This window comes from Rhopalosiphum padi, chromosome 2 (genome assembly GCF_020882245.1).
Source record: "Rhopalosiphum padi isolate XX-2018 chromosome 2, ASM2088224v1, whole genome shotgun sequence".
NCBI lineage: Eukaryota > Metazoa > Arthropoda > Insecta > Hemiptera > Aphididae > Rhopalosiphum > Rhopalosiphum padi.
The window spans coordinates 43,844,515-43,860,440 of NC_083598.1; the positions used below are offsets into that span (position 1 = coordinate 43,844,515).

Below are 15,926 nucleotides of genomic sequence, written 5' to 3' on the forward strand. Positions count from 1 at the left end.
TAATCACTAGATTTTTCAGATTAAAATTTAAATTAATTTATGGGAAAAAAACATTTAGGAGTCTAAACGGAATTAAGAAGCGTGTACTTACAATTCAAAAACTTACACAACACGTTTTCAAAAAAATGGATTTTAAATATATTTATTTATATCAAACAAGACAATAAAGGGTGACATGTTTCTTGTACTTTAATCATCTAAATTTCAAAATAATTTATTATCAATGATGAATATTTGCCAATTTTTAAGATAAATATTACAAATTTATTGGAATTATAAGACACTTGTCTTACACCCAAAAAATTTTCAATAGGAATATTCATTATAAACGTTTAAATCAATTATCTGTAAAAATAGAATTTAAAACTTATCAAGGCGTAGTACATTTGTATACATATAAACATTTATTCCATCAGAAATACCGAGACCACCTTCGATATTATTCCAATTGAGGACTTAAATAACGTATTAGTATTTTTCTACATAAAAATTTAACCGGTTTACTGGTTTGTTTATGGTTTGATAAAACCCCATTAAGGACCTATTGATTTTAATACAAATCGTTAACGTTTTACGCACACCTATAGGCACGTATTGAGTGTAACGAATTTTATGTGCGCATTCGATAACAATGTTTTAGAATCATTGAAATTGAATGTTATCAATAGATTCCAATGACCATAGGTTAGGTTAGGTTAGGTTAAGTACGGAGGATAAAAAACGAATTACACATCAAACAGATCTAATTGAGGAATAATAAAAAATACATAATATGCAATGTGCTCATAACATTCATATTGCATACCTATAACGTTATTGCGGATCACATATTTGTTTAAATCAGCTAATTCGTGCATAACTATCTTTGCACATTATTCTTGATTAATAGGTATGTTATTAATATAATGCAGTAATGATGCATATTTGCGAAGTGAAAGCAACGGCGGTATTCAAATTCAGGTTAGTAGCTATAATAAATTTAAAATGTTCAATTTTCACCAACAAAATGGCATACCTTAACAAAAACAAAAAAACCAAATTAAATCTATTCAATAAATTTTAGATGATAATAATATTTTCATTTAAGTGTTTGACACTAGAATCAAGAAAATTATGAATAAAAGGGTTCACTTTAATGGTATAATACAAATCACAATAAAGTAAAGCGCTTTGTAGTAAAACAATTTAAAAGGTATATGATTTAAAATAATAATTAAGTGTGTATAATTATAATAAAAAATATTTGCATAATTATATGATATAATTAAGATACGCCACTATTATTTTGTTGTAAGGAGTATTAATAGTAGTTTTTGATGTTCATTTTCGACCTTGTATTTAAGTACCTAGTATTAAATTCTACCTGAAATACGTCATTATTGGTAAATGGTAATATATTATTTCAATGATTTACGTATAATATTTAGTGTAAGCAACTGATGAAAATCTGAGTACATTTTCACTCGAGCAGAAATGTCTGAAACGGTTAAATATCTTGAAAACACAAAAAGCACAAAATCTTGCATGTGTAACATAATCCTTAGCGTGTTGCAAACAATTAAAGCTTTTCGCCACTTTCTTACTTTACAAACAATGAAATACGAGATATGTGTCTCTAAAATGTGTGCATATAAGTCCTAAGATTAAAATAAAAGAGGCCAGAACCCAGAGGTTAGTATAAATTTAATAAAGTTTCATTCTGTTGGTTAAAATAAATTCGAAACGGCAAATGGTATTTTTTCAATTGTATTCGGATAACGTAGTGTATTTCACATTATTGGTGGACATTGATTTTTTAGCAATAACGCCAACGATAGTTTAAAATGTTATTGAACAATATATTTATTTATGATAATAATTAAGCAATATTGGTGGCGAGTAAAAATACCATAATTACGATATATTATAATATTATCTACTGTTATAAATTTAAATGATAAGAAAGTAAAGAAGCTTTAAATCATAAATAATAATATAAGAGCAGATGAGGCCACTTTACCGTATCTTCATACATAATTATCGAAAAATATTGAAGACATTTTAGAAAGTGGTATTCAAACCACGATTCATTGATAACCGTTTTATGAAAACGTTAATTTAATGTTTTTGTATTTTCATATGATGATGCTGCACTATCCAATACAGCAACGCCAAAGGGAATGATGAATTTCGGTTTCTGTTTCCTTTTAAGATTTTTAATTATCATCATTTAAAATAATTGTTTTTATTTTCACGTTTTACAACTTTTTAAATTGTATATAACTTTATCCAGTTCTTGTAATCATCGAGGTCTATTTTTTTGACGGACACTGTTAATCCAAAAAATCAACAATACAAATACGTATCTTAACAAAGATACAAAAAGATAAAACGCGTAGTTTTTTGGGTGTCGTTTTACAAGTTATAATTTAATTTATGATGGAGTAACAAATAGTCAACTCCTTCTTCAGTTCACAGTACACTCTCTTCAACTTAGAATAGTAATATAAATTATATGGATAATCAACTTTTTTTATTATAGTCGAAATGTACTGTAAATATATTAATATTTATAGTTATATCAATTTGTTATAGAACTGCGCTTATTTTTGGCAAGTTGAGTTAGTTATCTAAGAAAATCTATAGTTGTATATTATTCTAATTATTGTGCACAAAAAATAAAAATAAATGATATGTAAAAATCATCGAAATGCGTCAACCGGTCTCCATCACTGTTATATGAGTACGAAACGTATACCATAATTTTGAAATACACTAATTATTAACTAACCTAACCTAAGCAACAATTAGACTGGAACAGTTTATCAATTCGTGTTTCGCGTGAAACGTATAGCTTAGAAGCGAATCCAACGGTTAATCTTTTTTAATTGTAAATCAATAATCTTACGGATCATTGAAAGTATAAGTAATTTTATTTTAGTGTATTTTTTAATAATTATTACATTTTTGATAAAGGACTTACGTAATATTGGTATAATAGCACATACATCTATTAAACGCATATACTATATAAATATTATGTAAACGAGTATAACTATACACGTACATTTTATTACAGATATTGAGATATCTATCCGATTATGATGGATTTGTAAACAACAATCAACAATATTATACTAATATATTATGATTTATGTTCTATTTTAATAGTTGGGCTATTCGTGTTTACATGTACAACTCGGAATCACACAGGTACGTTTAAATAAGATATAATCGTTGTACTCTTGCCTCCGAGAATATTGAAGTGTAATAATTTAACACGGAAGCCTGCAAAAATAAATATTAAAAATAAGTCATTTTTCTTACAACGTGGATACGCATCATAATATATTATACACGGTTGAGCACAGTGGTTCGTACTCGTAGAATTTTAAACGACATTAAAAATTCACATTTCCCCGTGAGTATTGGATATGCATATATCGTGTTTATGTGAAGAGTAAACGACGTGTTGTTCATTCACAGGAAAAAATTACGGTATAATCACTCCGACCAGTAAACTGGAAAAAATGTTTAATCTTGTGTGACTATGGAAAATATCACCATTTGACTGACCATCTCGCACTAGATGCTTAACTGACTTAAATTTTTAAAACTTATATACGTTTTCAATGCAACTAATAATATTAAATAGTTCGCAAAAAAAATTTACCTAAACAAAAATAAAAATTACAAATCTATTTTTAAATATCCTAGAAAACAAGTCGGTAAATTACAAAACATCAATACCAAACATAAGTATAAATCTATTTTTTATTTTATTACACTTACTGACATGTACACATTACGTTATAGACTCCTGTATTATTTTGTTTACAACCGTCGTGATGAACATAACGACTTTCTTGTAAAAATAAATATGTATACTTATAAATTATAAGATACACTCATGATACATAAAAAATGCCAAGCTGTTAATTTTTAACTATCTATTTATACTCAACTATATTGTTTACAATTTTTATGTATTTACTGAAGTCATGGTATTCAGTATAATTTTATTTTTATTTTAAATCAATTATTTTGTAGCGCGACTTGTGGTTAGTTATGATTAGCTATCGATACAAAGAGTTTTTCAAGGATATGAGGCAAACAGGTTTTCTCTTACTTTATTTCAACTGGCGTAAAGTAACATTGATAGGTTTTAGAATGCGTTTTATGTTTTTATTTCATCGCCTAACCTAGGTAATTTTACTCAATACATTTTTTTTTTTTTTTAATAACTAAATAATCTATTACATTATTTCTCAGTGAAAAACAATATATTTTATACAGTTTTTAAATGTTGTTTAGTTATCATGTACGATTGTATTAGTAACTAGCAGGAATAGGAATATCTAAGTCTTCTTTTAGATTTAAATTAGAAATAATAAATATTATTGTGTACATAAATATTACGCTTAATATCAATCCAAAAAAAACAATATTTTATTATTTAAGCTGATAATATTATAAAGTAGAAGACAATAATATATAGTATATAATGCATTATCTTCAGAACCAAAAGCATAACAACAAATGAATATTTACAATAAAAACATATGAAAATAATATCAATAGATAGATACTAAAAGGATGAAACAAAATTCTTACAAATTTAATAATAATGTACATAACAATTATCTAATGGTATTTACTACCAAATTGTTAATAATAAAGTAGTCATGTAATATCGTTTGAACACACATACAAAAATTGTTTAGTATTGTAGACGTCTGAAGTGCCACTAACGGATGACTTCTTTAATTACGTCAATCATGCTTGTTAAAATCAAATTATAGATAAAATATTCTTATTGTTCGTTTTTTTTTGTGCAGATAGTTAATATCGTTATTTAATAATAGTAAAAAAAAAAACAATATATTTAGTATACTTAATAGACGCAAACAATTGAAATAGTTATAGGTGGGATATGATTTACCCAAAAATGGACAATATTTAGTTTTCTTATATTTAATCGCAATATTTTAATAGTTATCTACGGTTATTGAGATTAGAGAACAATTACTTTTCTTAGTGCAATCCGTATTTTCTATAGAAGTAGAAGTATTGTGTTTTTGAAAATTAACACATTATTAATTATAAGTTAATATCTACTCAAAATCTAAAATATTACCTCCAGAATTTTATTTTAGTTTATCTAGGAGTAAACCAATGAGTAAGAATTACAATTAAAATTGGTTTTTTAACATTTACTTTTTATAAAAATATTTCTCAAGCGAAACTTCATTATTACTTTTTAAAACACGAAAAAAAACTTCTGGGAGATAACTAAAAACAAAACATAGATACATTGAGCGGTTAAAAATATTGGTTTTAAGGAAAATTCATAATGTATTATTAATAAAGCTACTTAATAGTCTAACGACTAGAAAATCGTAAAATTTATCTATCAAATTATTTGAAATAAGTCTTCTGTAAGTTATAAACTATGAAAAAAAAAACTGATTTTCTAGTTAATAAAACAAATATATAACAAAGTTACAAAGATTAATAGGATTAAAATAATTGTGCATAGATCGGTTGAATATATAGAATATATATATATTTTTTTTATATTTATAACTATATAATAGTGCTTAATACAAATATATTGATTTATTTTTCACACAAAAATTAATAAAATTGAATTATATGTATTCATATTCCATATGTATTACATATGTTTTTATATAGGTATATAAAAGCATAACACTGATAATACCTATTATATTATTATTATATATACGTAAATACTACATAATATTATCATACTGTACGTATAACCACTAAGGTGGATAAAGAATAACCTTATTTTTATAACTATAAAGTAAAACTAAAATATGAGTAGTAGGTAGGCATAGTAATTTACATACGAACACTCATAAAATGTTTAAGTATGTTATAAGTAAAATTACAATATTATTATTATAATATAATGCAAAGAGGTCAAAAAATTAGACACAAAAATATAAATAACAAAGTCAATATGTAGAAAAAAAAAACTCTTATCCGACAGACTTATGTGGTGGCTGCTTGGGGAGCTGCAGCATTGTTGTGGTCGCCACCGAGCGAAAGTGCTTGCACGATTCTCGGATCCGCCTTGCTTCCCTCCCTGAACTCTTCCAGCGTAAGTTTGTCATCGTGATTTTTATCCATTTGATCGAATATTTTATCTACTCGTTTTTGTGGGGTATTTTCGTCTTCGGCTTGGGGTTGTTGACCCTGTAAACGATCACAACAAACAAATTAGTCAAAGCGTTCTATACATCGGCACTCTGCGGGATAATGCGACAGACATCTTCAAACTTCGAAAAAGATGCTTTCGTGTCGAAAATAGGTATACTATATTAAAACGTGTATTATGATATGCGTTAGAGCAACAAAGCCGTTACGTGACTTTTACCGATGACGGGATAGGTACTCGACAATGTATTATTGCAGTGTTTCGTCATGATATCGCTCGCTCTTGCCAGACAGGTAAATATTATATTATTATGAAATAATAATATAATAATATGCCTATACGGTATTTATCATAATATTGCATTATATTTACATTATTCCGCGTTTAAGTCAGTGTCAGTCGAGTGATTCAAAAATGTCCGGAAATCGTGAAGAATCAAAAAACAAAAAAATCGGTTTTACGCGATATATATAACGATCGATATATCTATAATAATAGACTTTAAGCTTATAATATAATTTTGATGATATTATATATAATATCTATAATAATATAACTTGTAGATCGAGTACGGCCTAGACACTCTTTAATGATCTGTGCGATAGGACCTATATAGCTGCTTTCTGAATTACAATTTACATTAAGCGACGAGTTGACGATATGTTATTATATTATTATACCTATACCGACTGGTGTTATAGGTTATGCACTTTACTTATATAGTTGTTAGTGTAATATATAGAATTACAAATGCCCACCAGCATCACGACTTTTCGCGTGTTTATAAGCTCATTTTATGTGTGGAGTATAATAGGTTATTGAAAAACGTTCGTGGTAAAACTGTTTATTCAATTTTCAATTCAAAGTGAAGATTTTAATACAAGTACGAGACTTCGCAGGAGATGAAACGTACGCGTAATAATATATTTAATTCACTAAATTTGACCGTCTAGACTGCCTAGAAAAATTTAACAACTCACAATTTTATAAACTCACATCATGAATCGGAAATTGAGATCAACACATATCTTCAAGAGCTGAGATTTTATTATTTGTTTATCTAACCATATCTGAGGAAAAACTGCTGCCAACCGTCGATGCAGATGTAACATTTTCAGTGAGCTTAGAATTGACCTTTGAATGCAATGATATATTATTTGATTGTTTTTTTTTTTTTTTTTTTTTTATTTTCAATATTATTTAATAGACTGCATTCATGTGAGTCGAGTTGGACAAGTGTTCAATACTCAGTTTTTATTTCAATTGTTTTTCACGTTTTTATGGGACCGGCGATTGTACTATAGTATATAGAGGTTTGGAGGTTATACTTTATAAATATTTTCGAGATCGGTAGATTGAGTCGCGAATGACCTTTTCTCAGTTAATTAGGTCCCGGAAAAAAAGGTAGAAGATAAATCGAATCCCAGGAAAAAACAAATTATTTTTAATATCTAATAATCTTTAGTAATCAATAATAGGTATATTTTATATATTTTATGTTTAAATTGTATAAATTGTTTATTGAAAAAACAACTTTTATTATTTTTATTAAATTAAACTTAAATTAATTAATCAAGATTAATATCATGTACTCTTCAGCTAATAATATGACATAGATATAAATATTATAATAATAATGTATATAATAATCGAAAGAGGAACTGACACAATTTTCCTACAACTTTTTCCGTGGAACTTAATTTAATTCTTTCAAAATGTAAACAATTTTTCATAGACCCAATCTACCTGCCCTTATATTTCAACTGTGCTTCCAAAATATTTTCATATTTTAATATAATTTACCATTTTGATTTTTTTGTTTTTTAGTTGCTTTCCTTGATATTTAACACGTCGATTGTCGAGAAGTTTCAACAACATAGTTACCTTGTTTTGCCTCCCAAATTTAAGTCTCAAAAAAATAAAAAATCATATCTATAATTGGGTCTCAGATTGCCAGTGATTTAAAATAACTTAAAAAGATATAATCTTAAAAAAAAGATAATTATTAATATTATTAATTTATGATTGTTATTAAAATTTTATTTTCAATAATGTTTTATCAAGAAGCAAATGATTTTATTAAATTATATTAATTAGAACATAAAAATAAAACGTGGAAATGTTAAAATTCAAAATTTAAAATTATGTCGACTAACATTTTCATAGGTACAATTTGAAAATGTGTTGACAGTAATACGTCTTATATCTGTGTCTTGTGGGTAGATTCCTTAGCAAAGTATTATTCCGTGACTTGGAAACTAACTGAGTGACATATTCCTATATACACATTCGGACATGTCCATTTTGAAAATGTACTAAGACAATATTATATTCTGTACTTTACCTATTATGAACACTTACTCAAAATTACTTCTTGATATCATTTAATATATCTCAAGATCATAACATAACTTAGTAATATGTTTTATGATCTACTGTAAGACATATTAATGATTTTATGTTTCCCCCAAAAGGGAGACATTAATGTTTTTTTTTTCAAATAAAACACCAAAAATATACTTGGCGGAGAAAACAAAAAAACATTGAGATTTCATGGTCATCGACGTGAACATTAAGTATACAGAACTCCCTGGATTATATTAATGGATTTCCGCCTACTACTGGACTCGTTAATTGCTGTACCATAATGCGTTATATATAATATATACAAAAAAGTTATATTTACAAAAAAAAAAAAAAAAAAAATTGATACTATGTCAATTTTTTTTATGTACAGGAACAGAAAGCCATTGAAATTTAAAAATATATTTTTATTTGATTTTTTTTTAAATTTATTTCAATATAATAATGTGTCCCACTCACGATCATGTTCAAACTCGTCTAAAAACACGGTTCAGAGTACATATTTTAGTTTACCCTCTAGTATACTGTAAACTAGTTTGAGTCAAAGACAATTAAAGCGTTTTTCTTCGATGTATACAGACAGCATATAGAATATATAACAAACAAGTACAAGTTCTCACTTTTATTAATTTATAAAATATATTATTATTTAAATATCACGACTGGTAAAAAACTTAAAAAAAAAATCTTACAGCATTATAAATATTATAATTTCAATATTTTAATTTTATATAAAAATATCAATTTAACTATAAGTATCGTATTTTGAACTATAGACTATAGTTAATGAATCGATTTTCAATAGGAACGTATATGTATTGTATCGAATATTCAATGAATTTGAGTCAACCAACGAGTAATATGGCCGTCTAAAAGGGTTTGTTGTTTTTGTCATATCAACATTTTTTTATTTCGGTATCAGTGTTAGGGCAAATTGTATCAAATACAATCTATACTTATAGGTACAGTCTGTACACAAATTAATGACTGATATTAGCATTGTACCTGAATAAGGTAAAATTAGTCCGAGACATCGAGTAAAAATACTATATTAATAATTCTTTTATAATTTTTGATTTATTTTAACACCATCGGACGGCGGATTGGCCACGGAATTAAACCACCGAGTCATCGACTTATTAATTAAAAGTTGAATTTCTCGATTTACTGTTATTTTCAACATAATATTCTATTTAATTTGTACCTATATGCGTATACAATATACATAATATTATGTATTTACTACGATATAATAAAATCGTATATCCATCCACTAACAGATTTATTTTTAATTAATTTAAATTTTATTTAATCTTGTTCGACAACGATAATTGCGGTTAGTTAATTATGCTGTTTGCATATGAATTTGGTATATCAGGAACAAAGTCTGGCGACGACCGCTTTTATGAAATACCTCACAAAGCACAGAAGGCTATCCATTAGCTAAGACACAATAATGTTATATTAAACGCATAGAAACTGTACGCGTACAATTAAAATCAAATTTTATGAAAAACGTTCGACAGATCAAAAGAAAAGTCTAATGGGTCGTAGTACTCAAATCGACGTTTTTTCACTACGTCAAAAATACACACAATAAGAGTTAAAAAAATTATTAACGAAACGCGTCGATGGTAATAATCAAGTACATTATCATACTGGACGTTTACATTTTTTATCAGATGGCAAATACAATATTATTTATTACTTATCGGAACAGTCGCGGAATTCTTAAACGTATGTATAAAGTATATTGAATATTCTGTTTGTCGTTATGATAATGTGATTGCTATACGAGTATATATTGTATATTATATAGTTTATAATATTAAATATTTTAATATATTATTATACAGTTCAGCAATTAAAATATATACAGGTAATGTTCGTTCGTCCTACATCTTATAATATGTTATGAAGTAGGTACGCTGTATACATGTTTCCATATTATATTATACGGATGCAGGTTGCGAATTAGTCTCTGAATCCAACTTCGCAAAATCATCGTTCTTAAATTATAATAAACTCACTCGCTTTATTACCGGAAAGCTGTAGAGTAATAAAAAATAAATAAATTATATATTATACACGTGTATATTAAATCATTATGTTTTAATGGTGACGCTTTGGTTAAGCAGATGTGATCGGAGTAGCAATCGATAATCATGAGCAACGATAACCACGAATCGTCTCAGAAACATATTATGCGATGATCAATTACAGCTGTTTAAGTATTTTTATTCGAAGACTATCTACAAAAATTAAAAGCGTTTAATGGACGAAAATTAAAATTAAAAGCCAACACAATTTTGAATTGTAATATTTATATTTAAGTATAGAGTATGTCAGGTATGGTTTAGAGCAGCGTTTCCCAAAGTGTATTCCGCGGAACCTAAGGGTATGTATTACGTGATACACGCACGCGTGGCTTATTACGAGGAGTGCAAGTGATACAAATTTACGGGTTATTATTTTAGGTACATATTTATAGATTTTTCATCGTCCTTCAGAGGGCCGGTCAAAACTGGTTTGAAGGCCGTAAATCTCCTGGATTACAGGATTACAGTATAATAAGTATACGTATATAATATTTATATTTAGTGTTAACAGAAACTTTGTCAATACATCACGATAAGCCTTGGGTAAATACGAAATAAAGTTTCAGAACAGTGTAATATTTGCAAATGTCGAATCAAACTTTTGGTTAAAAATAAATGGATTTATTTATTTGAATATTTCTGTGACTATGTTACTTAATATATTTTACTGTTTACAGTTCACGCCATTCGTTTTATAAAGTTTTGTATATTTGTTTTGCTTTTGCAGTTAAAAAATAAGACATTTGAATAAAACATTCGTGTAATTATTATGATTAGATGATTACTCTGAATTTCCTTAAATAAACAAAACCAAAAAACAGCGGGAAACGTATTGTTTAAAATAAAAACAAAAAAACACTACCCTACTAGTAATACAACATCCTTAGCGACAGTTAAACAACTGCTGGCGTTGCGGATAAAATTGGATTTATCTAGCGAAAATGTTCGGATTGGATGTCATAAAAATCAGAAGTTATGTTTAGTGAATGTACAAAGTACCTATTCAAAAATGTTTTCTTCCAAAGTACATATATCGTAAGTTATTGCCGGTTTTGCAACTATAATCACACTGCAGGCATACGTTGAACATTTTATTTTAGTATTTTAGTGTGTCCCAAATTCCAAATCTTCGGTTGGTTATTTGTATCCCTTCCACTAATGATATATTCACTATATTAAACTCACATGTCGTAAATGTCTTATCCATTTTATGAGTGTAATTAAAATTAACAAATATTGAAACTATATATTATTATCTTATTCCTTAAATTGTATTTTAAGTGCTTAACTATGGATTCCAAATTTTTTATTTATTTATTATTATGAATTTAAAATCTAAAATCTAGTAAAAAAATATCAAATAAAATTCACAGTACCTATATAGTTTTTTTTTTATGTACAAAACGTCTAAAAATTAATTAAAAAAACTAATACATCTTGACTGCAAATATCGCTGTAGGCTATATATTTTGTTGCAATAAGGTCATACGATAATAATAAAATATTTAATATTCTAATTATTTAAATTTGTCCGGTTTTGTGATTTAAATACAGACTAAGATACCGATGTATAATATCAAAGTCTGTAATATTAAAAAAATATATTCTGAAAATAGTACACGTTATACCAATGCTATTGAAATTTTTTTTATCAATATTCATAATCAACTAAGGTAAATTATACATATATTTTTTTTTTAAATAGTCAAGCTTAATAATTCTATAGCTATTATTCATGTTTGAAATTGTGTAAATTTTAGTTTTTTTTTAACGAGGATGAGGAAGTAGGTAAATCAGTTTTTATCGTTCATTAAAATAATGTGTACTTTTCTCGAGCGAAATAAAGTTATTTCGTTTTTCATTTTCCATCAAACCTATATTTATTATTTTCTGTGGTAAACATATTTTACATCTATAATTACATAAAAAAAATGATTAGATCAATACAATTTTCTTCCATATTAAGTACTATAAACGTCGAACTAGATTGAAAGGTTCGTTTAAACTTTCATAAAAAACGAATAGTCAATAATATATTATGGATTTTGTCTTCATTAATATTCTGGTTATCTGAGAACTATTTATATATGTCGATAAAAATTACGTTTAAGATGGATTAATATAACACTAAATTAAAAACTGCAGGTATCATTCATTACATATTAATATATTATGTGTTATTCACTTATCATTTTGTGTCTGGTATTGTAATTTATTTTATGTTGGAATGTGACTACCTATACAATATCTCTTCTCGGGTTAAATCTAAATAACAATCAATATGTATGAATAAAATATGATGTGAAATATTGTAAGATTAAAAAAACAAAAAAAAAACGTGAAAGATAAATTTAAGCGGTATGTTGTGGTGGTAGTGGGGGTAGAGGTGAAGTCCGCCGCGTCTACTTGACATAACTTTATTCGGCACTCTATAAGTTGCGTCTATGCATTTCGGCAATAAATAACGATACAAATAATCCGTAGTATTACTAATTCCATTTCCCAAAATGAATGATGCTTTTATGGACAACGGCAAAGAAACTTTTGTACAAAGCCCGTTCCACACGGAATTAAATGAATATATTTTTATTGGGTTTGAACTTTATTCTTAATAATATCTAAAACTAATGGCGATACACGAATATAACGTTTATGTTTAATTATTACTATTTGGTAATTAACCGTTCATTTTCGTGTGATTTTACTTACAATATGTTCTATAAATGTATTTTCGTAATTCATTTTTAACGCCATTACAAATGTATTCATGTATTTATTCGCATCCTTCGAAAGATTAAACAGTTTTCCTAATTTTTAGTCGGCAGTAGATTTTAATGTTTTTATATTATTTATAGTCTGTCGTAGAGTCACTTATTCATCATATTGAACCTGTTTAAATTTGACATGGGTCACGTCAACTTCTAACTCTTGTTCAAGTCGTATAACATCTTACAAGTCACGTATAAGATCGTTTAGTTCGCACGTCAAGTGTCACAAATAGCAATATTTAGCTAAAGCTCGGGGCTTTAAGTTTGAATAGCCACAAAGTATAATTTATAATCTGGAACGTTAAAAGTGACATTTGATTTATAGGTGGATTTTATTCGATAAAATATACCTAATGTTTTTTAATCAACTTTATTGGTCTATAATATATGTAAATATTAATAAAATAAAAATAAATTTGTTAAGAGTTTCAATTGTAAAAATAGATATCTAATAAATATTCATTTTGAAAGTAAAAATAAAAAGAAACGTAATATTTTAAAATTAATATTTATGAGAATATTTCAATAAATGGTGTCACATTAAGGCAGGTACACAGAATAATCAAAATGTACTTCTAGTAGTTAAATTTATGAATTATAATTTTAAACTATATGTTAGTTTGAATGCCATCGTATAGGTAAGAAACGTGTTTGAATGCCATTATAAATATATTTTACATTTTAACGTTTTAGGGCTTGTTTTTTTTTAATTACTTCACACAATCTTGATTGAGTTATAAGAAGTTAAGAAGTTGGATATATTATTACATAGTTTTTTAGTAATTCAAAATTTTACATAGGTACAATAATTAGTTTCATTATAATAATTTATATTATTTAATAAAAGTAAAAAAAAACATAGAACTTTTAATACATTTGAATTATGTTATTTTTATGTATATGGAACAATAGTAATAATGTGTTGTATAAGTATAATACTATACAAATACATAATCTCATTGTACCTGCAATAAACTATTATGATTACGCGCACTGTTATTACACAAACCACAGATTCTACATCAGGTACACGTTACACAGTAAAGACCTTGTAAGTCTACCTTTAAGTTCCTACCATCCATATCTATGTATCTACCTTCGTCCTACAAACAACGTAATAATGTGTTGTTAAATTGGAAAACGACACTGTTTAATAATATTGTTAATTAAACTTATGAAATATTTGTTATTATAATAATTTTACAAAAATCGTCATTACTCATTACATATAGCGATCGAGCAGGCTTATTGAATTGTGACTATATAAATAAATACAATCTTTTAAATTCTTAATAGTCTGTTTATCTATTTATTTTTTTGTATAGGCATGCTATAACATGATCCACATAAAAAATATATATAATTATAGTATATAAAGAATTCAGATAGTTCATTAAAAAACAACAGTCGGTATGAAATTACTTATTTTTAGATTGTTTCGAAATTCCAGGTTAGTATTCGCATTCAATAGATAGTAATATATAAAAATAGTTTCTTTATCTTCCAATTAGTATATCGTCGCGATCATGTTTCTTTGAGTGCCTACAAATTATGCATAGTTATTTTTCATACTCGTGCAATCATATATTGCTTGTGCACATGTTTGTAGTACTGTTTAATTTTACATAAAAATGACCCTATACAAACATTGAAGGTAATAAACATAGAATTTTGGCTGATGACCATCTACATTATAATTTTTTATTTTTACAAAAAACTATGTATAAATCTGGCCGTGAACGCAATACCAAAGATAAAAATACCAATGCAGATCTTAAAAACTTTACTATATGAACTATCGTGAAAATCGGATATGGAATAATAGCAATAACTAAAGGTGAGCGCACAAACAAACTGTTGACGCAAATCAAGCAAAAAAAAATACAAATTCTGCAATATTTAAAAGAAACAGCAAAAAAAATGTCGATTCAAATATAAATATTTATTTTACAACAATCAATAAAAACCTTATGATTTTATTTTGAATTAAGTGTACAAAATATTTTTAATGTTGATAAAATGTTATTTATTTTAATATTTAATAATTATTTTTTAATACATTGATTGTGTTTCACCTGTTTAATAATTATTCGACTATGTACACTTAAGCATAAAAACTTTGATTTTATATTTTTACAGCAATAAATTCTGAGTAACCAAAGTTATAAATTTTAATGAATGATTGTATATAGTTTTATTTTTCTGGAGTTATAGCTGTTCTGTAACTTATTGTTTACTAGTTCTATTGTTATTGTTGTATATTAATTTTAGTTCATATCTATACTTTAGTACTAATTAATTTGTTTCAAATGTAAAAGGATGAATCTCGTATATCTAAAGAAATATAATAAAATACATTTTAAATATTCGTCGAGAAAATATTAATTTACTTAGTGTACGAAGACTACCTATACAGTATACATATTCTTATTTAATTTAGCGACCGTTTTATTGGAATGCAAAATTTTTTTAGTCATTATTAGCTCAAAGTTCGCTAAATAGTTTTGAACGGTATCCAACAAATAATAC

General features: G+C 26.4%; 1 protein-coding gene across 5 annotated transcripts in view; it reads right to left on the reverse strand.

The window, feature by feature from the left end:
* Nucleotides 1–5,523: 5,523 nt before the first annotated feature.
* LOC132921562 (frequenin-2) overlaps nt 5,524–15,926 on the reverse strand; it is a 117,986-nt gene continuing 107,583 nt past the window's right edge. For 4 of the 5 annotated variants that reach the window (XM_060984638.1, XM_060984641.1, XM_060984640.1 and 1 more), the window contains exon 8: nt 5,524–6,204. In XM_060984638.1, the coding sequence (XP_060840621.1) occupies nt 6,001–6,204 (204 nt within the window). In that variant the 3' untranslated portion in view covers nt 5,524–6,000. The remainder of the gene's footprint in view (nt 6,205–15,926) is intronic. The other variant, XR_009660905.1, reaches the window with a different exon arrangement.